This window comes from Chlorocebus sabaeus, chromosome 11, assembly GCF_047675955.1.
Source record: "Chlorocebus sabaeus isolate Y175 chromosome 11, mChlSab1.0.hap1, whole genome shotgun sequence".
Lineage (NCBI taxonomy): Eukaryota > Metazoa > Chordata > Mammalia > Primates > Cercopithecidae > Chlorocebus > Chlorocebus sabaeus.
The window spans coordinates 36,648,206-36,673,813 of record NC_132914.1 but is presented as its reverse complement, the minus strand read 5'-3'; the positions used below and the strand labels follow the sequence as shown (position 1 = coordinate 36,673,813).

Here is a 25,608-nt window from a genome sequence, read left to right as displayed (position 1 = left end):
TTTATTTCTCCTTCAGTTATGAAACTTAGTTTGGCTGGATATGAAATTCTGGGTTGAAAATTCTTTTCTTTAAGAATGTTGAATATTGGCCCCCACTCTCTTCTGGCTTGTAGAGTTTCTGCCGAGAGATCTGCTATTAGTCTGATAGGTTTCCCTTTGTATGCAACCCGACCTTTCTCTCTGGCTGCCCTTAAGATTTTTTCCTTCATTTCAACTTTGGTGAATCTGACAATTGTGTGTCTTGGAGTTGCTCTTCTCGAGGAGTATCTTTGTGGCATTCTCTGTATTTCCTGAATTTGAATGTTGGCCTGCCTTACTAGGTTGGGGAAGTTCTGCTGGATGATATCCTGCAGAGTGTTTTCCCACTAGGTTTCATTTTCCCCATCACTTTCAGGCACGCCAATCAGAAGTAGATTTGGTCTTTTCACATATTCCCATATTTCTTGGAGGCTTTGTTCATTTCTTTTTCCTCTTTTTTTCTTTAGACTTCTCTTCTCGCTTCATTTCATTCATTTGATCTTCAGTCGCTGATACTCTTTCTTCCAGTTGATTGAGTTGATTATTGAAGCTTGTCCATTTGTCACGTAGTTCTCATGTTATGGTTTTCATCTCTATCAGTTCTTTTAAGGTCTTCTCTATATTGATTATCAAGTTATTCATTCATCCATTCTTTTTTCAAGGTTTTTAGTTTCTTTGCACTGGTTACGTAGTTCCTCCTTTAGCTCTGAGAAGTTTGATCAACTGAAGCCTTCTTCTCTCAACTCGTCAAAGTCATTCACTCTCCCGCTTTGTTCCATTGCTGGTGATGAGCTGCGTTCCTTTGGAGAGGGAGATGCGCTCTTATTTTTTGAATTTCCATCTTTTCTACACTGCTTTTTCCCCATCTTTGTGGCTTTATCTGCCTTTGGTTTTTGATGATGGTGACGTACTGATGGGGTTTTGGTGTGGATGTCCTTTCTGTTTCTTAGTTTTCCTTCTAACAGTCAGGACCCTCAGCTGTAGGTCTGTTGGAGTTTGCTTGAGGTCCACTCCAGACCCTGTTTGTCTGGGTATCAGCAGAGGAGGCTGCAGAAGATAGAATATTGCTGAATAGTGAGTGTTGCTGTCTGATTCTTTCTCTGGAAGCTTCGTCTCAGGGCTGTACCCCGCCATGTGAGATGTGAGGTGTTGGTCTGCTCCTAGTGGGGGATGTCTCTCAGTTAGGCTACTCAGGGGTCAGGGACCCACTTGAGCAGGCAGTCTGTCTGTTCTCAGATCTCAGCCTCCATGCTGGGAGATCCACTACTCTCTTCAAACCTGTCAGACAGGGGTATTTACTTCTGCCGTGGTTTCTGCTGCTTTTTGTTTAGCTATGCCCTGTCCCCAGAGGACGAGTCTACAGAGGCAGGCCAGCCTCCTTGAGCTGTGGTGGGCTCCACCCAATTCGAGCTTCCAGGTGACTTTGTTTACCTACTTAAGCCTCAGCAATGGCGACTGCCCCTCCCCCAGCCTGGCTGCCACCTTGCAGTTAGATCTCAGACTGCTGTGCAAGCAATAAGGGAGGCTCCGTGGGCGTCGGTTATTGAAGCTTGGGCCAGGTGTGGGATATAATCTCCTGGTGTGCCATTTGCTAAGACCCTTGGTAAAGTGCAGTATTAGGGTGGGAGTTACCCGATTTTCCAGGTGTTGTGTGTCTCAATTTCGTTTGGCTAGGAAAAGGAATTCCCTTCCCCCTTGTGCTTCCCAGGTGAGGCGATGCCTCGCCCTGCTTCAGCTCTTGCTGGTCGGGCTGCACCCACGGACCAGCACCAACTGTCCGACACACCCCAGTGAGATGAACCTGGTACCTCAGTTGAAAATGCAGAAATCACCCATCTTCTGTGTCACTCACACTAGGAGCTGGAGGCTGGAGCTGTTCCTATTAAGCCCTCTTGGGTGCGCTCCCTGGTTTCCTTTCTTAAAAGCCTACAGACACAAAGCATGTAACATGCAAGCGAAAGTAGTGTTAAAAAAAGGGCACAGGTTTATCCTCAGTTGTCATTCATGTCAGGTTAACTTAATTAACTTAATAAAACTTCCATAACAACAAATAACAAAACAAAACAATAATTAAGATCTGGGGCCATGATGCATGCCTGTAATCCCAGCTACTTGGGAGGTTGAGGTAAGAGGATCACTTGAGCCTGAAGTTAAAGCAGCTGTGCAGTATGATTGCACCTGTGAATAAGCACTATACTCCAGCCTGGGAAACATAGTGAAACCTCATCTCAAAATAATAAATAAAATAAGTAAAAAGAAAAAATTTAACAAACCAGAAACAGTAGGTAACAAAACAAGTCATATCTGATTAACATACATGTGTATGTGTTTCTAGGACTGTACAAATATTTGTGTTTGTTTGCAAGTTAAATAGGATAACTGCTTTGTTTCTACCTTTCTAGATGTTTGATGTTACAGAAGGAGCTCTTGGTACTGTGAGTCCCACCCACAATTTTGAACCCCCTCATTATGATGGCATAGAAGCACTAACCATTCAAGGGGATAACCTATTTAGCGGGTCTAGAGATAATGGAATCAAGAAATGGGACTTAACTCAAAAAGACCTTCTTCAGGTAATGCAGAACCTTTTCATGGTTTAGATCGAAAATTCTATATACTTTCGGGATCTATATACAACATGATCCTGTAGCCTGTAGAAGAACTTGAAGAGCTTCTATGTTGATTTTTATCATTTATGGATAATATTAATCAGGCCTTTTTCTTAAAGAATGTTTCATCCTCCCCAGAGTTCTTCATTGGGAGAAGGGAAACATTCAACATTGAATAATACCTGCTAGATAAGAGAAGAGACGCTGATAAGAGTTGAAAGATCTAGGGTTGCTCCATGCATGTGTTTATTAAATAAAATCAGCCTGGGAGTAGTGCAGTTGCAGTTTGTCATTTTGTTTTGCTTTTGTTTTATGTACACATATTCCAAAGAGTTCCAAGTTTAGCTAAAGTCAAGAGTAATATAAATAATTCCTTATCTGTAAGAGCATTTTCATGCTTCTAAGGGTGGTGGCTCTCTCATTTCCTACAAAATGATAATTGGGTTGAATAAATTCAAATATTGGTGTCTTTTCCTAATTCCCTGGAAAAGAAAGTAGTTAACAGATTAAATTCTTTTCAATTTCAAGTTTTTCCTTATATATACGTATATGTGGGTATGTATATGTAGTAGTTGCTTCTACTTTCCTGCTTGTAATCAGCAGATGAAAACCAACCAAACAAACATAAATATTAATAGGAAAAACTTGGCAATAGATGAATATACAATGTTACATTAAAAAGCTTTTTAAAAATAAACATACATTCATGATTATAATTTTATATTTTGCATATAAATACATTTATGCATGAAGTATAATCATATAGTCTAATCTTGTAATTATTGTTTACTCATCATAAAATATATCGATTACCTCTGGTCTTCTGCAGAAATCTTCAGGCCTCTATATTCTCTATTGAAAGTTTAAACTAGTGATATTATGAGCCTGTCCTTATAATCCACATACCAGGTTGCAGTTTTCAAATTTGCTTTATTTAATACATTTTGGAGAAAGGTAAGATATTTACTGCCCATGAAGAGGATATGATGCTTGAAAATTCTATATACTTTCAGGATCTTTTACATTTTGTAGATTATAGCCCTTAAATGGTGATAACAGTGATGAAAATTAGTGAGGCAAGTTGGGAAGCAAATTACCCATTTATTTCTTTAACTCACTAAGAGTGATTGCATAGAAAATAAACTTTATTCAGGCAATTCTGAATATTAAGTTTTGCAATAAAATGTTTTTCAGTTTATTTTCATGTGAAAATGTCAGTTTGGAAGCTCTCCTTAAGCTACTGATTTCACTTTTTTTCTTTTAGCAAGTTCCAAATGCACATAAAGATTGGGTCTGTGCCCTGGGAGTAGTGCCAGACCACCCAGTTTTGCTCAGTGGCTGCAGAGGGGGCATTTTGAAAGTCTGGAACATGGATACTTTTATGCCAGTTGGAGAGATGAAAGGTCATGATAGTCCTATCAATGCCATATGTGTTAATTCCACCCACATTTTTACTGCAGCTGAGTAAGTTTTCTTATATGATTTTTCTCTATATTGGTTGCTTTTGTTCGGATTTAATACATATGTTGTAAATATCTAGAAACATTGAATATGCAAAATCCTTATAATCGTTCTAATGTCTGTTTTAAGATGTCTTACTTATATTTTCTGATGTACACTGTGGGCACTGAATTTAGGCACCCCAGGTTACATGACAATACTGTTACTCCTGTATAGCACTCTGCTTATTTTAGGAAGTGAGCTGTCACATGTTTCCTTGATGGTTTTGACTTTTAGAAAATAATGACTAATTTCTAAAGATTTTTATTTTCAGAAAGGCAACAAATTTGCCATTCTTCATATTTGGAGCAAATTATTTAAAAACTCTCTCTGCTTCCTCCTCCCTTTAAAGTATAAGTACATAGTAATAACATCTGCTTCCACCCACTTGTGGATGACTGGATTGATTGACGCATTTGTTCATTCACAGTGAATCTCCTAAGTGCTGGGAATTGTTCCAGACTCCTGGAAACAGAGCAGTGAGCAAAACAGATTCCAAACCCAGTCTATATTCTTATGAGAAGAAATGGAAAATACATTAAGTAGAATGTGTTAGATGGTGACAAGTGCAATGGTGAGAAATAAAAGAGAGAAAGGGGATGGGATTTTCCTAGGTCAGGGTTACAAAATAGGGTGGTCAGTGAAGGCCTGATGGAAAAAGTGACATTTAAGATACTTGAAGGAGGTAGAAAGATGTTGTGACCATAAAATGACAGTTTATATATATAAATGACATTATATATAGTACACATATATGTACTTTGAAAAGGAAATGTGTATGTATTGTATGTATTATATAATGTGAAGTATAGGTCTCATTCAAATAAAATGTAATTTCTTGTGAATATCTATCTAAAACACCTCCCAATTTTGTTTGTGTACCATTTATATCTATTTAATTTGAGCACTGACTTTGTTCAGGGTGTCCCAAATGCATGAACACCCTGATTTTATTTTGAAGCCTTTATTTCTGTGTCATTTCTTTGCATTTGTGCAGTTTCCATTGAATTTCTCTTTTCATTTAGATTTACTTTCATCTTGAAGGTGCATCAGAGCCGATTTATTTTGTTTTTCTAAAGTGCTTACCTTTGATGCTTCATCAATGCTATTTCCAAGATGCATTACCTTCTGAAAAGTCACCACTTTTGCTTACTTCCTTGGAAACTTGTTGTGTCCTTGAAAATTTACCGGCTATATCTCACATTGACTGTGGGACACCCAATACAAAACTTACTATTGTGTATCAGTGAGGCCTGGGGATCAGCATGTAATATAATTATACTTACTTATCTTCCAGGATATGGTCTCAGTTTTGAAGAGCTAAACTTTTTTTTTTTAAACTTTTATTTTAGGTTCAGGGGTACATGTGCAGGTTTTTTATATGGGTAAACTTGTGTCACCAGTGTTTGTGGTTCAGATTATTTCATCACCCATGTGCTTAGCCCAGTACCCAATAGTTATTTTTTTCTACTCCTCTCCCTCCTGCCACCCTCCACCCTCAAGTAGGCCCCAGTGTCTGTTGTTGCCTTTTTTGTGTCTATGAGTTCTCATCATTTAGCTTCCATTTATAAGAGAGAACATGTGATATTTGGTTCTCTGTTTCTTCATTTGTTTGCTAAGGATAATGGTCTCCAGCTCCATCCATGTACCCACAAAATATGTGATCTCATTTATTTTTATGGCTGCATAGTATTCCCTGGTATATATGTACCACATTTTCTTTATCCAATCTGTCATTGATGGGTGTTTAGGTTGATTCCATGTCTTTGCTCTTGTGAATAGTGCTGTTATGAACATTTGTGTACATGTATCTTTATGGTAGAATGATTTATATTTCTCTGGTATACACCCAGTAATGAGATTGCTGAGTCAAATTGTAGTTCTGTTTTTAGCTCTTTCAGGAATTGCCACACTGCTTTCCACAATGGTTGAACTGATTTATACGCCCACTAACCAGTGTATAAGTGTTCCCTTTTTCCACAACCTTGTCGACATCTGTTATTTTTGACTTTTTAATAGTAGCCTTTTTGACTGGTGTGAGATGGTGTATCATTGTGGTTTTGATTTGCATTTCTCTAATAATGTTGAGCTTTTTTTTCATATTCTAGTTAGCAGCATCTATGTATTCCTTAAAAAAGGGTCTATTCATGTCCCTTTCCCACTTTTAAATGGGTTGATTGTTTTTTTCCTTGTAAATTTGTTTAAGTTCTTAAGATGCTGGATATTAGATCTTTGTCAGATTCATAGTTTGCAAATATTGTCTCCCATTCTGTAGGTTCTCTGTTTACTCTATTGATAGTTTCTTTTGCTGTGCAGATGAAGAGCGAAACTTTTTCTCAGCTTACTCAGTGTATATCACATGCAAATATGTCTACTACATGTTTTCAAAATCACAGGAAAATAACCAAGAAAATCAGAAGGACTTTTAAAAAATTAGTTCTACTTATTTGTTATTTAACAAATATTTATATAGTGCTTACTATGTGCGAGGCATTGTTCTAAGTGCTTTGCAGACATTAACTCATTTAGTCCTTAGAATAACTCTAGAAGTTAAGTATTATTATTATAATCTCTATTTTACAAGTAGGAAAACTGAGGCACTTTATAACTTACATAGATAATTTCATCATACCTGTCATTTATGGATCTGATATCATTGATTTTTCTCATAAATACTGGTGTCATTGTCTTCTGCTGCTTTTTATGTCAAGTAATATTTTATTAAATGTTAGACATTGTAATATTTTGAGTATCTCAATTTTGTTGTACTTTGTATTCCTTTAAGGAGTATCAGGCTTTGTTTATCAGGCAATTGGATTACTTGTGGTTCAGTTTTAAGTTTTTAACACTTGTTTTTAACCTTTGTTAGGTAGGTCTAGAGTAGCCATTACTCTGGGGTTAGTTGGCTGTCCTATGAAAGTTTAACTCTTCCTGCAATTCTACTGAATGTCCCAGGTGTTCAGTGGTATCTCTCTACTATACCTGGTCAGAAATTGAACATCTCATAGCCCTCTATGAACTCTGGGAGGTTTTCAATATATAGTTCCCTGGTAGCTGTTTTGTTGTCTGACCTTATAGTTGCACTCTACTCATGTACAACTTAACATTCAGTCAAAGACTTTAGGAGACCCCATGTAGATTTGTAGAGTTCTTTCTCTGCATAGATCTCTCCTCTTCTCTACTTCCTGGATTTTGTTTTCTGTCTCTTCAACTCAGTGCTCCTGTGATTCTCTGCTTGGGTTCCCTCTCCCTTTGCTGTGGTATGCAAAATGCTTCTAGGCAGACAGCGGGGGCTATCACACAGCATCTTCTTTGTTTCCCTTTTCTCCAGGATCACAGCCTCGCATTGCCTGTTGCCCAATGTCTGAAAACAGCTGCTCCATAAATTTTGTCAAGTTTTCTCTTTGTTTACAGTAGGGGGGTTAACCATGGCTAGTAGTGGAAATTTAATCATCTCAAACTTAACATATCCAAAATTGAACTCCTAATCTTTTCAAGAAACCTACTCATTCTACAACCTTCTCCATCACAGTTGATGGCTTCCCTGACGTTTCTGTGCTCAGGACAGAACCTTTCATTCCTCCCCTTCTTTTGTACTTCATATCTAATCCATCATCAAGTCCTGTTAGTTCTACCTTTAAATTATGTCTAGAATCTAACCACTTCTTACCACATCCTCTACTTCTTCACCAGACTTAATCACCATCAGCTCTTGGATTACTATAATAGCCTTCTAAACAAAGTCCTTTGCTCATATGTAGTCTATACTCAACACAAAATCTAGAATGATCCTTTAAAAGCATAAGTTAGATCATATTCCTTCTCTATTCAAAACCCTACAGTCGTCCTCCATTTCACTTAGAGTTGAGTCCATACTTGATCTTGCCCTCTGAACATCTGTTTTCACCCTTGCCATATCATCTGGTACCCTCTGGCTTATTATTTTCTTGCAACCCCAATAACCTCTTTGCTGGTCCTTGAACATTCCAAAGCCACTCCTGCCTGAGGGCATTTGCCCTAGCTGCTCTTTTGGCCTGGAATGTTTTTCTCTCAAATGTCCTGACACTGCAAGTCTTTCTTCCTCAGTAAAAGTATCCTGGTCATTTTATTTAAAATTGTAATCTCTCCTATCGCCTAGCACTCCTGGTCCCCTTGGCTGTTCTCTCCTTTTTTTTTTCACCCCTGTGGCACTAATCACCTTCTAATATACTCTATAGTTTAATCATTTATTATGGTTTATTGTCTGTCTCCTTTTGCTAGAATACATGATCTACAAAGGCAAAAGGTTTGAGCTTTTAAATTTTATTTTTGTTTTTTTAAAGCAGCATATCCTGGCAAGGCGCAGTGGTTCACGCCTGTAATCCCAGCACTTTGGGAGGGCGAGGCGGGCGGATCACGAGGTCAGGAGATCGAGACCATCCTGGCTAACATGTCTCTGCTAAAAGTACAAAAAAATTAGCTGGGCATGGTGGTGGGCACCTGTAGTCCCAGTTACTCGAGAGGCTGAGGCTGGAGAATGGTGTGAACCCGGGAGGCAGAGCTTGCAGTGAGCAGAGATCGAGTCACTGCACTCCAGCCTGGGTGACAGAACAAGACTCTGTTTAAAAAAAAAAAAAAAAAAAAAAAGGCATATCCCAAGCACTTAGAATGGATGCTTTTAAAAAAAAAAAAGCATATCCCAGGGTGGGTGCAGTTGCTCATGCCTGTAATCCCAGCACTTTTGGGAGGCTGAGGCAGGTGGATCATGAGGTCAAGAGATCAAGACTGGCCAACATGGTGAAACCCCGTCTGTACTAAAAATGCAAAAAAATTAGCTAGGCATAGTGGCATATGCCTGTAGTCCCAGCTGCTCAGGAGGCTGAGGCAGGAGAATCGCTTGAACCCAGGAGGCGGAGGTTGCGCAGAGGAGCTGAGATCGCGCCACTGCATTCCAACCTGGCAACAGAGTGAGATTTTGTCAAAAAAGAAAGAAAGAAAGAAAGAAGGAAAGAAGGAAAGAAAGAAAGAATATCCCAAGCATACTTGGCATGTAGCAGGTTCTCCGTAAACATTTGTTGAGTAAATGGTTAAGTGAATAAATGCAATGCTTGAATGGGTGGATAAATGAAAATATTCCATTGCTGTTATCAATGTATGTGTGCTGTGTGGGATGGTGAGAAGATAACTGATTAAAATCCAGAAAGCCTGGGTTCTAGAAAACCTTTGCTGTGTTACATTGGCACTCCACTAAACCTTTTTCCCTTGGGATGGAATACATAATCTCTGAAGTGCATTTAAACTATTAAATTCCATGGAAACTCTTATTATTTTTTTTACTTTGGGTTAATCAGGAAATTGGAAAAAGAAACATTTCTGTAAGCCATGAGAGATATGTTAAGAAATGTGATTGTCTAATGACAGTATTCACCGGTGAGGGCAACAGAAACATGTTTTCTCAGAAATACTTTTTATAAAAAATTTAAATTTCTATTAATAATAACTGTGTATATTTACGGGGCATCAGAATTCCTTTTAATCTTCTACATTCTGTGCTAGGTGGAGTATTAGTTCATTTCTCAATAGGCTGTTGCTTTTTCTGTAGGCTTGTTTGCTGAGTTTACCCAAAGATATTTCTTCGTGACTTTGCCATATTCACTAACTCCCTAGAAATCTTACCCCTGCTTTCTCCCTGCCTAGAAGCCTCACTGTGACCTGCAGGCTGTTTTGCCTGAAGACTTCTGACACTATGTCAAATCACATGCTGTTCTTTGAAATAATGAGTGCAGATCCAGTGTTAAAGAGATAAGGCTCTGGAGCCAGACTGCCTGGATTCACATCTCAGCTGTGTCACTTACTTGTGTTCTGGGCCTCAATTAGCTCTTCAATAAAAAGGGGATTATAGCGGTAGCTATTGCTAATGGTAGTTAAAGGGAATTAAATGTATGTTAACATATGTAAAGGGCACCTGGTAACAATGCCTGGTTCATAGTAAGTCCTTGATAATATAAGCTGTTATCATTATTAAGGTATGTGTTTGCTATATAAATGAGACAATGCATATTTGTACTTGCATTTCTTGAAGACCTATGTAGAAAATATTTCCATGATAAGTAATTATAAGAGCTATTTCTTTATTTTTCTGCGTTTGTTCATATATCCATGTTTTATTTATTTTTTTGTAGTGATCGAACTGTGAGAATTTGGAAGGCTCGCAGTTTGCAAGATGGTCAGATCTCTGACACAGGAGATCTGGGGGAAGATACTGCCAGTAATTAAACATGAGAGAAGATAAGTTGTAAACTGAATGCTGTGATAATACTCTGTATTCTTTATGGAAAATTTCCTGCACTTATTAGGCAAAGCGTATGAATGGGATTAACTGGAAAATATATCTGAATTCAACTGCTGACTATAAATTATATTCTAATAAAATTGTGTACTATCTTGTGTGCTTAGTTTTAAGATCAACCAATAGATATATATCCTACAATTGATATATTGCTTTATTCGCACTTTTATTGTAGCTGAATTTTTGTGCCTATCTATAAAACACACCTTCAAATTATTTGAATTACAAGACATCTGCTTTTGTGACAGTCAGAAAACACACCTGGCATACAATGCAACCCACTGTTAACTCATTCATATAGTTTATTCAAGTGATTTATGTATTTAAACATATTGAAAATGTTAGTCAAATTGTGGTTTGCTTGTCAGGAATTTTTATCAGTCTGTAGAGAGTTCCCAAATTTCAAAGCTCTTTTAGTGTAATGGACAAAAATAAGATATGAGAATATTATTGATGAATTTTCATAAGGTGGAATTGATCTTAATCTACTAACAGAGAAGGGTAAATAGTTTGTGTTAAATGTTGGCATTTACTTGTATTGACCAAAGTTTTGCAGCTCTACTATATTCTGTGCTCAGGACTAAAATGTTGTTAAATTGTTGGGTTTTTTTGTTTTTTTTGGGTTTTTTTTCAGTGCTGTGCATATATTCTGTGATGGGAAACGTTGTTCATGTCCTAACAGAAATATATTTTGATCTATTTTCCTATGGAGTTGTTTCTATTATCACCATTTAATTTTGTTTTTATTTAATAGTAGTATTTCCTTCCCTTTTATCTAATTTTTTTTATATGCTGCTAAATATATTTTAAATACACTATGTTTGCAAACCTTGGTAGCTATGGTAAGAACTATTATCATCTGTGGTGGGAAAAGCTATGTAAATAGGTAGATTGTATAGAGAGACTATCTTGTGTTGTGCCTGTATGAATTTTTAAAAGCTGTTGATTGGATTTTGCAAAAAGATGCATAATATTTCTGTCTGCCTAGAATATTAATTTGTAAATTCTGCAAGTTTAATTTTTATGTGGATGGTATAACATTTGAAAATATTGTCTTACGTGATTTTTTTTCCCCTGAAAATATTTGCTTGTAAATGAAAACTTAGCTAGGGCTTAAATAAACATGTTGCTATGAAATTATTTTTACTGTATTGTTCTTTTTCCAAATTTCAAGAGAATGGCCAGTCTTTGTAAAACGTTGTTTTATCTTTGTGTGATAGAAGAAAAGGCATGTTTTTGGTTATCTGGCAATCTGTATGCATTCCTTTCTTTGCTTACTAGATGTGAAATATTCTTGAGAATTTTAAACAGTAACCTAATCTTGATGAACCGTGGAACCTCACTATTTAAAGCAATTAAGTTCAACTATGTAATTTAGGAATTTGAACATGCATGATAAAACAAAACAAAAAAAATCCTGTAAACATTAAGATAGTGGTGACCTTGTTTTCTAGAGAAGAGAAGGGGTGGCTGGTGACTAGCAGGTGTCACAGCAAGTGAGTTGGGAGGGTAGGGAGGGTGCTTCTGGGGTCCTAGCAATGTTGTAATTTTTGACCTGGGTCCTAAACATAAGCATTCACTTTCTACATATATGTTAAACTGTAAGTATATTTCTCTATCGTATTTTATGTATGTGTATATGTTCTAAGTTTCAGAGCAAAATAATTTTTGAAAAAAGTTTTAAGGAATATATTTTCCTATAAGGACAAAACTCCGCTCCTTTGTAATTTTGCCTCCTTCCCTGAAAGAAGGTACCATGCCAAGATCTGAAAGAGACTTCAAGACTATTTTAATTTCAAGTCTCTTGCAGTGTTTCTTTTTTGCAGGACTATTGCTCAATAATTCATTAGTTTGATCATTGACTTATTCAGTGGATGTTTAGTGAGCATACACATTGCCAAGTATTGGGGTGAAAAAATAACAAAACTGAGAGACACTTGCCCTCTGAGTAGAGTGAGATAATAAAACCAGTATTTACATAATAGCTTGGTAAGTGCTCGGATAAAGTCCAGGGTGCTTTAGCACCTATTAGAGGTATCCAAACTTAACTGCAAATCTAATGAGAGGTCCTGAGCACTGTGTTTGGTTGTGCAAAATACAAAGTTCAGTGTCTAATTCTACCTTTTAAAATGCTGGAGGCTCAGCTAGTGTAGATCTGATTTAAGAAATTCAAAAGCATATGTAAAAGAGGCAGCCTTCTTTAAAAAATTTACATATTGAAACGTGTTAACCCCTAAAGATCCCATTCAGAAATGTTAAAATAAGTATTAAAGCAGTGAGATAGTGCCTGTAAGATTTAAAATGGATTACTCCACACTATGTATTAAATATGTGTTTGTTCCCCCACACACACACAGAATAGTCTCTTTTTTTTTTTTTTTTTTTTTTTAAGAAGATATGTTTCTGGTTTTAAATTCAAATCTCTAAAAGTTAGCAAGAAATAATTACAAGATTTTGCATATTAATCCAACTCTACCTTACAGGCTCACATTTGTTATTTAACTCTCAGGTGTTGTGGAGTCTTTCATAAAAATTTAAATTAAAATAATCAACAAGCTGACAACTTGTTTCATGCTGCTATTTGCTACTTTTCCCAAGTGTTTCCCATACCTTAACTCAAAATGGTTTCAAATTCTGTTTTCAACCTCATAATAGGTTATTTTTTTGCTTTGTTATTGGGGATTTTATTTGCCAACTACTGTGCAAATGCTAATGGCTGGGATTTTGTATTTATATTATATATAAATATAAAATGTACAGATTGCTGTGTATGAGCATCAGTATACAAAAATAAGAGTTGTCTATCCTTTCAGTTTTTAACTATAGCAAGATGCTTAACCACTTTTAAAATATGCTGCCATTAATCTCTCCTTTTATTTTTTAATATTTTGATGAGGATAATAATTATAATAGCCAACATTTATTGAGCATTTACTTTCCACTTTTGTTTGACTGGATATCCCCTAAAGTAGGGGAATCTAAAATGCCTTCTCCCAAGTTTGGAGATGTTTAATTGTGAATAAATAGTATGCATCCTATAATTGATGAAATATAGTACTACATATTGCGGGGGTTTCTGCCAAACAGATAAAAATAGTGACAAATGTTGTCTATATCATATATGGTAGATAACATGATTCCAAACTACTTCTAATATGCTTAAGTGTATGTTAGATTTAGCAAAAGCAAAGACCACATTTCCCAGACTTGCTTCCAACTGTGTCCCACATTTAACCTGCCTTACACCAAACATATAAATCCAGGCAAGAGGTAGAGTGAGGAGGAACCAGTGTTTTTGCAGCACAATTTTAGAAGCTTTTTTTCCCCAGTGGCAACAGTGACAGTGTCCCAGCTGGCTAGTAGCTGTGGGTGCTGCGAGACCAGGCATAAGTAGGTCTTTTTGTTGGCACTCAGCTGAGCTGCTGGTCTTGGAGTCAACAGGGGAGAGGGGCAGTGGCTCCCTAGTTCCCCATCATCCTGACTGTGGTGGAAGCACTTATTTGATAGACTAATTCTGGGAGATAACCTAGCACTTGCTTCTCTAGTTCTAAACATTTTGTAAGCACCCATTTTCCTATGCTAAATTCCTTCCTGCTTAAACCAACTGCAGTGTTTTGTGTGTTTGCAATTGAATTGTAAAAGATCTATCCCTTTTTATTTGTAACCTATGTTTTAAGATATGTCTTCCATTTATTTTTTCCAGACTCTAAGTTAGTTCTCAAAAATGACCAGCCTCTTTTCTCATTAATCTATGTAGTTGTTTTCACTTGGAAATCAATACTTTTCAGTTGTCTGGAGTCTTCCTATGTTAAAATAGAATCTCGTTAAGTACTATGATTCTTTATGAAAGTCATTGTCTTCGCTCTTCTCTGGCAGATCTATGTTCCAGAGCCCCCAGGAATTATTCTGCTTTGTCCTTCATCCTCCAGTTGCTCAGTTCTTCATAGGTGTGCTGTGTGGGTTTTGTTTGTTTGTTTGTTTGTTTTGTTTTGTTTTTTCCCTACTTATAGTTCTGTTTACCCTGAGTGGTTGAGGCTGGCTGGTGCTAGGAGCATATAGTACTCTACTCTGATAGGTCTGCAATTTACAGCAAATTGTCAGTTCTCTATTGATGCCCCGGGAAATCCCGTCTGCTCTTTCTTGTCTCCCAATCTGTAGGTGTCAGCTTTCTCCAGTACGTGCAGCTGCCTCAGAGTTCTGCTGGGCCTGCAAGACTTTGCACACCCTCTCAGGACAGCAGGCATTCAGAGATGCCACTGTTTCTTAAAGGTATCCACAGTGCTGCTGTCTCTGACCACCCTATTAGACAGGCTCCTTGGGTTTTTGGCCCTGTCCAGTGTTTTATTCAGGAGAGTTGGAGTGCAGAGATCATAGATAACATTTTCATGCTTCCTCACTCATGGCAACCATTTAACGCCATCACTGGAAAATATGCAACAAATAAAAACTGAGTGATAAGAAACCTAATTTCAGTTAGGACTGCATTCACCTGCATGTACCAGGAACCTGATTAGGGTGTGTGTTATCCTGTGACTGGATTTTAGGCAGTTTTTATAATTAGGAGTCTCTACCAGAGGTAGGCAACTAGGGGTGTCTTCTACAAGCCTCCGGAAAGACAGGAAGTGGCTGAGAAAGTAATGTAATTTTAATCTGCTTTGGCCGTTAACTGAAGGATCCTAAAACAGGGTTGGTGCAAAAGTAATTGCAGTTTTTGGACAATGAATTTTAAATCATGATAACTAAACTCAAACGCATTTATTAATTACAAAAAATAGGAACCATTACAATAAACACATTGTTTGCCAATGAGAAATAAGTTCATTTATTCCTGTAGCATAAAAATCTGTGCTTCAGTAATCTTCAAACTCTTGGAAAGAATTTTCTACACTCTGCTCGTTGTGGAAGGGTTTCCCCTGCAAAAACTTATCGAGATGCTTGAAGAGCGGTAGTTGGTTGGTGAGAGGTCAGGTGAATACGGCAGATAAGGCAAAACTTCACAGCCCAATTTGTTCAACTTTTGAAGCATTGGTTGTGTGATATGTGGTTGGGCATTGCTGTGGAGAAGAATTGGGCCCTTTCTATTGACCAATGCTGGCTGCAGGCACTACAGTTTTCGGTGTGTCTCATTGATTTGCTGAATGGTTTCACCAGAATTCAGAAAGCTGTAGAGGATCAGACTGGCAGCAGACCACCAAACAGTGACCATGAACTTTTTTTGGTGCAAGTTTGGCTTTGGAAAGTGCTTTGGAGCTTCTCAGTTCAATACTGGGCTGGTCATCGCCAGTTGTCATATAAAATCCACTTTTTGACGCACATCACAATCTGATTGAGAAATTGTTCATTGTTCTTGCGTAGAATAAGAAGACTGCATTTCAAAACAATAATTTTTTAATTTTTGCTAAGCTCATGAGGCATCCACTTATTGAGCTTTTTCACCTTTCCAGCATGCTTCAAATGCCGAATGACTGTAGAATGGTCGACGTTGAGTTCTTCGGCAACTTCTCCTGTAGTTATTAAGAGGATGGGCTTCCATGATTGCTCTCAGTTGGTCATTGTCAACTTCTGATAGCTGGCCACTACATTCCTCATCTTCAAGGCTCTCATCTCCTTTGCAAAACTTCTTGAACCACTGCTGCGCTGTATGTTTGTTAGCAGTTCCTGGGCCAAAAGCATGGTTGATGTTGTGAGTTGTCTCTGCTGTTTTACAATCCATTTTGAAATCAAATAAGAAAATCAATCGAGTTTACTTTTTGTCTGACATCATTTCCATAGTTTAAAATAAGCATAAGGTAAATAGCAAGTAATAAGTCATTAGCAAAAAAAAAAAAAAAAAAAAAAAAAAAACATAAAGTGAGAAATGCACATTAAAATGATGTATAACATAACCACATTTATTTAAGAATGTATTCCAATATCAAGTGGCACATTCCAACAATACAAAAAAACCACAATTGCTTTTGCACTCACCTAATACTTCACTTCTTATCTGAGGAGAGCCATATCCCAGTCTATTCCTACATCCTTTTCCCTAGACCTTCCTTTCCTATCTTTTCTTTCTTTCTTTCTTTCTTTCTTTTACTTTTGGAAAGATTTGTGTTGATTGTTGTCAGGGAATCCCCCACAGACAAAAAAAACTCCATGAGAATTATCCTGCCACATGGGTGGAGGAGATTTTAATTGTTTGAGACAGCTCAGCACCAAACAAGGAATCAGGAGGACTCTGTAGTATATGTGGCAAAGATGTCTAATTTCTCCCTCTACCAGTCCTCCTTTTCCTTTTAGTAATAGAAGCCTGTGGATTCTAGCTGAGCACTTGCTGCCTAGCCAGAGATGACATTTTCCCCCCATCTTGTAGTTGACCACGACTTTGTGCTATTGTTCTTGCCATGAGATTGATATGGAAGTAATGTATGCAATCTCTGGTCCTACTTTAAAAAAAAAAAAAAAAAAAAAAAAGTGCTTGGCCTTTACTTTCTCTTTCCCCTTTGCACTGACTGGGATATGGAAGTGGTGATGATGAACCAGCCATCACAATGCCGATGAGGACAACATCTGGCTGATGTTAGAACAACATGATAGAAGGAACCCGAGACCCTGTGTGGCCTGGTGAAACAGAAATTCCTCCCTGTCCTGGAGGAATCAAACTTGAAGGTCAGCAAAGTTTTTTTATGTAAAGGGCCAAATAATAAATAATTCAGGTTTCGTAGGTCACATATTGTCCCTGTCATACATCCTTGTTTTTACAACCATTTCAATATGTAAAAATCATTCTCACCCTGAGGACTGTACAGAAAGTCTGGCACCAAATTTGGCTCACAGGTTACAATTTTGTTGACTCCTGCTGTGGATAATGTTACATGGGAGAGAGATAACATCTATCTTTTCTGAGCCACTGAATTGTAAGATCCTTTGTTTCAGCACTCTAACAAATATGGCGTATAGCCATGCAGTTAATGATTTATAACAAAATATATTCTAGGAAAGATTTTCCACAGAGAGGGAGTGGATCTCTCCTGCACGGCAAAACCCAGACATATAAAACATCCCTCGTCTTCAGAGCTGTCATGTACTGCACAACTCAATAAGGTACCACTCACCTTTCAGACATTGTACATTTATACATCTGTTACAAGTTTAAGGCAGATGGCAGTAAATCATCTTGTACTAGAAGATATAAAAAACACAATGACAGATTTTCAGCCTATGGAAGTAAACAGTGTATTCAGAAAGGTGGTTTTCTGAACAGTAGTCTCTGATACTGAACTCTTTGATCTCCATTGCCTAAGGTTAAAACAGTCCCCATTAAGTAAGGTTAGTTAAAAAATAATGAATTTCTTCCCTTAAAAATATAAGTTGCTTAGGAAACTCCAGCTTCGTGTAATTTTTTAATTAGAAATTCCAAATTTTAAATACCACAGTATTTTGTATCACAGATGCCTCTCTAAAAATAAATTTACATGATGAGACCTTGTCTCTAAAAAATAAAAATAAATAAAAATAAGCTATTTTAAAAACTAGTTATTTAAATTGAACAATGTGGACAAGATATACTAAGTTTCTCTGGGACTGATCACCCATTATTCCATGAATAATAGAAATTTCTGATAAGAATGTTGCTTAATAGAGATTTTCCTATGTTATCTCTGCAGTTCTAGTGGGTGGCAAAGGCAGCCATCCAGGTAGGGCACTGTAAAGGCGTGGCCTTAGTCATTTACACTAGCACAATAAGAGACCCTCTACAACTGTGTACCTGGATAATGTGTAATGGCTGCTCTTGATGCCTTCTCCACTCACACTTCATTGCAAAAAATTGAATGAAATCCAAGTATAAAAGGCATAAAGGACACAAATCTGGATCTAGTAGCTATTTGCCAACTTTTTGGATTTCTTAGCACCTTTGAACAACTTTCTGTGTTAGGGGTATGTTCACCTTATGAATTCCGCATCTCACTCCAGATGTCCGTTTTGCTCATTTCCCCACCTTCCCTTGTGGCCAGGATGGCAGGTGACTCAGCCCATTAAAACTACAGGCAACAGACTTTGAATTGGAAGCTAGTGACACAAATATTGGCACCTCACTGAATCCCTTTGATGGGGGTGGTAAGAGCTAAGGCCTATTTCTTCATGGAAGCAGTGGCAGTTTGAGTGTCAGGATCCATGCTGCAAACCATGGAGTCTGTGCCTAGTGGAGGAAGAAGCAACCAGTTATGTGGTATGATTTTGGACATTGTTCCTGGTTGTCTACCCCCTCCAAAGCTTTCTCTGGCCATTCAGGAATTGTACAGGTTAACTAACAACCTCCTGTAAATTCCTTTTCTGATTGAACCAGTGGAGTTGGTTACTGTTATTTGTAGCTATGTCAAAGGATGAGGATCTGTTGGAAACTGAGTTACCACTTCCTGGAAGTGGCACAGATATCAGCATCGTAAACAAATGACTCTAATAGATCATTCTCCTATTTCTAACACTTTCACTTTAAACATCTCCCTAGATTAAAGCAGATTTCTCTATTTCACGCTTCTATTAAAGGACCACAGAAGAATCTCCAGAAGGGGTCTGAGATTCCAGGTCCTTACATAATATTCTTTTATCTCATGGATTATTAATATGACTATTTTCCTTAGGCAAGGCATTTCAGTGTTATTGTGTTCCTCTTTGATGACCAGCTGCTTGAACTGAAAATAATTGCATCTGCAATCCTTTTCTTAAACTGCCTTTACTTAGTATTGTTGCTTTTTTCCTCTATTTGATATTCAGTTTTCTATAAATAGGTTAGGAAAAACGTGTCCTTTTGTATTCCAAATAAGGCAAAGGTTGTAATTGGATTTCTCTGAGCCCATCATTTCTGCCTTAAGGAAAGTATTATATAGGATGGGAGCACTCCCTCTGTTTACTGGAGTATGATCTGTTAGTCTCTGCAGGAGCTGGCTGCAGAGTGGGAATGAGAAATGGCCAACCACCCCCATCACCAAGTGAGCATTAACATCTTGAATAATTAAAGATTCCCACCTTCAGGTAGAAGGCTGAAAAAAGAGTGGGTAATATCTAGTAACTATTATGCATTGCGTTTGATATGGAATAACCAACATGTAAGAACTGTTTGGCTGGTCTCTATCTCTTGGTATCCTGAAAAGTTTCTTATACAATAAAAAATTAAAGTACAATTTAACCTGAAGAGAAGGAGTAGTCTCAAATTGGGAAGACCCTCAGACACAAACACACATTCTATTTTTCTCAAACTCCAGTTTAGGAGTTCATTCTACCCTACATAGTCCATGTGATTCAAAGAAACCCCATAACTAGTCCTGATTAGTCTAAGCCAGTGGTTCTCATTTTAGAATGCACCAATCAGAGTTACCTAGCGGGGTTCTTACAACACAGATCACCTGGTCCTAACTTCAGAGTTTCTGGTTCACAAGAATTTGCATTTCAAACAAGTTCCCAGATGACACTGGGGCAACATTTGAGAACACTTTGAGAACCACTGGTCTAAGTTGATTCTATTCCCTTTTGTAATGGTTGAGGAACCTAGTTAAGGAACAGAGGTTTTGATCAATTGAAATCCAACATCTCCCTGGCAATGGTTATTTGTCTAGGTTTGGAATCCTGACCTAGCTCTTGGCCTGTATGAGAGGAAGTGTTATTATACTATGACTAGGAGAAGCCCACTGCACACTCCCACTGGACCGATTTAGCAAGCCTATAGTTCCAGCTGCTACTGGAAGTCATCTTTGACCACAAAGGAATCCATCTTTGGAATGATTACAATGGTAGGGATGTCAGAGCAGGCTAACCCCAAGTCTGCCCAAACTTGGGATGCTTCATTATGTGAGATGATAAATACTCTTCTTGGTAAGCATGTCTAGGCTGGGGTTTCTTTCCCAGCCCTCGAAAGCCCTCTAATGGACTCAGTTACCCAGGAGAGATGTGCCTATATGTGCAGTTCAATAAGAGACAGTTTGAAGAAATGTGAGGAGTGGGTCAAATAGTAGTTTTCTTGCAAGTACTTTGGTTGAAAATCCTAGACTTGCTTTCATCTACCTTTATCTTAGAAAAACAGAAAACTAAAAGTTGTTCTCTTTCTTTCTGTCTGGGGGAGTGATGTTTAGATTTCAGTTTAGAGAGGTAGTAGTAAGGAATAAAAATATGAAGGACAGAGAGAGAAAGAGAATTCCAGACAGAGGAATGAGCAATCAATCAGGAGCCAGATAATAATAAACCCGTCTGCTAAGTTAAGGAATTTGAACTTTGTTTCTCCATGGTGAAGTCAAGAAAGACTTCTAAAGACGGCTGTGACAAGTTACTCTGGTGGTAATGGATTGAAAGAGACAGATATTGTACACAGGAATGCTTATAGGATGCTGCAAGAATAGTCTAGGTTGGATGTTTTAAGGGTATGAAGTAGGGTAGCAACCCCGAAAATGAAGAGGAAACTCGTGGATGTGAGACAGAAAAGACTCTTTAAAGGACTGTTGAGATGTGGGAGTGAAGAAGAAGAATATCGTGGATTTGTGCCTGGTTAATTGGATGCATGTAGTGCCAGGATAGGGAGGAGGAAGAAGAAAAAGTCTAGAATATCTCACTTTTCTCTAGCTTCCTTCATCTCTACTGCTACTACATACCATCATCTCTGACCTGGGCTTCTGTCATAATCCACCCTTTGATTTTCTCTTATCTCCTCTCTCTCTCTTCCAAACTGTTCCCCAGAGTGACATTTTCCAAGTAAAATTGTATTCCAATCACCTGCTTAGAACAATCCGGAGAATTTTCATGGTTCTCCCAACAAAGACAAATGGCTTTAGGGGATCTCTATGCCCAAGTCCCGCATGCACTTTTGTTCAGATTCACAGAATCTTTGCATATGGTATGTCTTCTATTTGTTCAGTTAACTGTAACCTGTTAGATCTTATTTCAAGTATGACTCTTAGGAAACCATGATCCTCCAATAAAAAGTAAATTCCTTTACAACAAAGAGCTGGGTCCCTTTCCTTCACACAACTTATATCAGTTTGTAATTCATTATCAAGTTTGTTTTATCTGTGTGCCTTCCTCATTTGACTTCCAACTTCTTGAGGAAAAAGTCTGTCTGATTTTGTTCACCCTGTTTCCCTTGCATCTGACACAGTGCCTGCCATGTAACAGGAGCTTAATAAATATTTGTAGGATGAACTTATTTTGGGGGCAAGATTATGAGGGTTGTTGTTATTTTTTTTTTTTTTTTTGTATGTCAGGGACTGAGATGCTTGTAGGGAACCCAAAGAAGTATCTAGTAGCCAGTTTTATAAGAAGGCAGCTTCAAAATGTCAAAAATGAAGAAAAAGGTTGAAATAGTTAGTTGAATATTTGAAATAGGGTTTCATAACTTTACTTGAAAATAAGCAGTTACTAATATTTGCTTAATCTGCCAACAAGAGTTTTTTTAAACTGAAGCAAAGAAAATGTCAAGATTAATTGAATACTTTACAAAGAAGCATACTAATAAGCTGGCAGAGATTTTATACTTCTGAAATTTAATGGGAAAGTTTAAACATGGTAATCCTGTCACTGAAATGTTTAAAAAATATAATCTGAAGGGAGATGCTGTGTTTCAAAAAAAGTGCACAAATGATTGCAAAATCTGATAAGCTGAACACCAAGGAAGAAAAAATTTAACCTAATCCTCTATACTGGAAGTTATTAGTGAATAATGTTAAGAATTTCAAACGAATTAATTTCTTTATTCCATTAAGTTATGATATGGTTTGAGAAGAGTAAATCAGATAACAAGAATGTCAAAAATCAAGAGACTGCTTACCACAAGAGGATAAAAGCATCAAGAAAAGGACACTTTCCTGTTAACTCATTTAAGTTGTATTTTTTTTTAGAAAAGTCCCCCAAACAAGGGAATGATAACAATATAGCAAGAAAGTAGTGTTGATTCAGACATATACTTTATAGTCCATTTTCCACAATTAATTAGAAATGTTAACAATATAGAAGGAACTAAGGGAAAAGCTGCAAACTCCACAGCAGTTGGTATAATCCTTTCCTTAAATACTTGGTAGAATTCACCGGTGAATCTATTTTGACCCTGTGTTTTCTGTTTTGGAAGGTTGTTAATTATCTATTCAGTTTATTTCATCTATATAGGCCTATTCAGTTGGTCAGTTTCTTCTCATGTGAGTTTTGGAATATTGTGTCTTTCAAGGAATTGATCTATTTTTTCCTAGGTTATAAAATCTGTGGGCATATGACTGTTCATGGTATTCTTTTATTATCCCTTTAATGTCCGTGAAATCTGCAGTGATATCTCTCATTTCTTATATTAGTAGTTTTGTCTTTTCTGTTTTTCCCTTAGTTAGCCTGGCTAGAGGCCTATTGTTTCAATAATCTTTTCAAAGAACCAGCTTTTAGTTTTGTGATTTTTTTTCCTATTGATTTCCTGTTTCCAATGTCATTGATTTCTGCTAATACTTTATTATTTTCTTCTGCTTATTCTGGATTTAATTGCTCTTATTTTTCTAGTTTTTAAGGTTGGTGCTTATATTATTGAATTTGGATCTTTCTTCTTTTCTAATATATGCATTCAATGCTACAAACTTCCCTCTAACCAGTACTTTTGCTGCATCTTACAAATTTTGGTAAGTTGTATTTTTATTTTCATTTAATTAAAAATATTTCAGAACTTCCTTGGAGATTTCTTCTTTGCTCCATATGTTATTTAGAAGTGGGTTGTTTAACCTCTAAGTCTTTTGTGATTTTCCAGTTGTCTTTCTGTTGTTGATTTCTAGTTTAATTCCACTGTGGCTGGAGAGAAGATACTGTATGTTTTTGATTCTTTGAAGTTTGTTAAGTTGTATTTTATGCTCCATGATGTGGTCCATCATGGTAAATATTCCATGTAAGCTTGAGAAGAATGTGCAACCGGCCCCTGTTTAATAGAGTAGTTTATACATGTAAATTATATCTATTTGATCAATTGTGTTGTTGAGTTCAACAATGCCCTTACTGATTATCTGCTGCTGGATCTGTCCATTTCTGATAGAAGGGTATTTAAGTCTCCAGCAATAATAATGTATTAATCTGTTTCTTTCTGAAGATCTATCAGTTTTGCCTTACATATTTTGGCACTTTGCTGCTAGGTGCAGGTACATTAAGGATTGCTATGTCTTTTTGGAGTATTGACCTCTTTATCATTAAAAATGTAATGCCTATCTTTATCCTTGATAATTTTCCTTGCTCTGAAGACTTCACTGAAATTAGAATAATTACTTACACTTTCTTTTGATGAGTAATAACAAGGAATGTCTTTGTCAATTTTTTTACTTTTATTATATGTTTTACATTTAAAGAAGGTTTTTATAGCAACATATAAGTAGGTATTTTGATCTAATTTTAACCATTGATGTTTAATGTGATTATTGATATAGTTGGATTAGTATCTACCATATTTGTTACCATTTTCTATTCATTGCCCTTGCTATTTGTTCTTATTTTTTCTCTGTTGCTCTCTTTCTGTCATTTTTGGTTTTAATTGAGCATGTTATATGATTTCATTTTTTCCCCTTTATTAGCATATCCATTATTATTATTTTTTTACTTTTTTTCAGTGGTTGCCTTAGAGTTTGTAAATATACATTTACAGAGAAGCCAAGTTTGGTTTCAAATGAAACAACAAGGTATTCCTAATTTCTCCCTCTTATCTTTGTGTCATTTCAGGCATTCATTTTACTACACAGAATCTATCAATATTTTTTTAAAATTTTTATTTATTTATTTATTTATTTTGAGATGGAGTCTCGTTCTGTCACTCAAGCTGAAGTGCAGTGGTGCGATCTCGGCTCACTGCAAGCTCTGCCTCCCAGGTTCACGCCATTCTCCTGCCTCAGCCTCCCGAGTAGCTGGGACTACAGGCACCCACCACCAGACCTGGCTGATTTTTTTTGTATTTTTAGCAGAGACAGGTGATGTATTTTAACATCACCATGTTAGCCAGGATGATCTCGATCTCCTGACCTCATGAGTCCCGCGTCTCAGTCTCCCAAAGTGCTGGGATTACAGGTGTGAGCCACCGCACCCAGCCACTTTTTCTTTTTCTTTCTTTTTTTTTTTTTTTTTGAGGCAAGGTCTTGCTCTGTTGCCCAGGCTGGAGTGCAGTGGCATGATCTTGGCTGACTGCAACCTTACAGGCTCAAGTGATTCTTATGCCTCAGCCTCCTGAGTAACTGGGATTACAGGTGTGAACCACTGTGCCACGCTAATTTTTTATATTTTTTGTAGAGATTGAATTTTGTCATTTTGGCCAGGATGGTCTTGAACTCCTGGCCTCAATTGATCCATCCACCTTTGCCTCTCAAAGTGCTAGGATTATAGGTATGAGCCACCATGCCCAGCCTCATCAATATGTCTTTATTACTATTATTTTGAACAAACTATCATCTGTTAGATGAATTAACCATATTAAAAAAGAGGTTTTTTTCTTTTCTTTTTTTTTTTTTTTTTTTGAGATGGAGTCTCACTCTGTCATCCAGGCTGGAGTTCAGTGGCATGATCTTGGCTCACTGCAAGCTCTATCTCCCAGGTTCAAGTGATTTTCCTGCCTCAGCTTCCTGAGTAGCTGGGACTACGGGTGCAAACCACCATGCCCAGCTAATTTTTGTATTTTTAGTAGAGGTGGGTTTCACCATGTTGGCCAGGATGGTCTTGATATCTTGACCTTGTGATCTGCCCAAAGTTCTGGGATTATAGGCGTGAGCCACCATGCTCGGACAAAAATAAGGGTTTTTATTTTACTTTCACTTATTCCTTCTCTAATGATCTTCCTTTATGTAGATCCAAGTTTCTAACCTAGCTTATTTTCCTTTTCTCTGAAGAATTTTTAACATTGCTCTCAAGGCAAGTGTACTGGTAAAGAAAAAATCCTTCAATTTTTGTTGGAGAAAGTATTTCTCTTTCACTTTTGAAGGACCCTCTCGGAGGATATAGAATATAAGCTTGGTCGTTTTTCTATCAATACTTAAAATATTTCTCTTCACTGTTATTACTCGCATGGTTTCTGAGAAGTTAAGTATAATTCTAATCTTTGTCTTTCTATAAGTAAGCTCTTCTTTTCCTTTGGATTCTTCAAGTTTTTTTTTTTTTTCGTCTAAGATTTGCTTCAGTTTGAGTATGATA

The 25,608-nt window shown here is 37.1% G+C and overlaps 1 protein-coding gene across 13 annotated transcripts in view; it reads left to right on the top strand.

Annotated features, from left to right (window-relative positions):
• The window catches only part of KIF21A (kinesin family member 21A), a 155,088-nt gene extending 143,493 nt beyond the window's left edge, over window positions 1-11,595 (top strand). For 12 of the 13 annotated variants that reach the window (XM_037997284.2, XM_008002848.3, XM_037997286.2 and 9 more), the window contains 3 exons: window positions 2,421-2,591; window positions 3,892-4,091; window positions 10,289-11,595. In XM_037997284.2, coding sequence (XP_037853212.1) covers window positions 2,421-2,591; window positions 3,892-4,091; window positions 10,289-10,382 — 465 coding nt within the window. In that variant the 3' untranslated portion in view covers window positions 10,383-11,595. Of the gene's footprint in view, window positions 1-2,420; window positions 2,592-3,891; window positions 4,092-10,288 lie in introns of those variants that run through there. The other variant, XR_005240013.2, reaches the window with a different exon arrangement.
• Window positions 11,596-25,608: the final 14,013 nt, after the last annotated feature.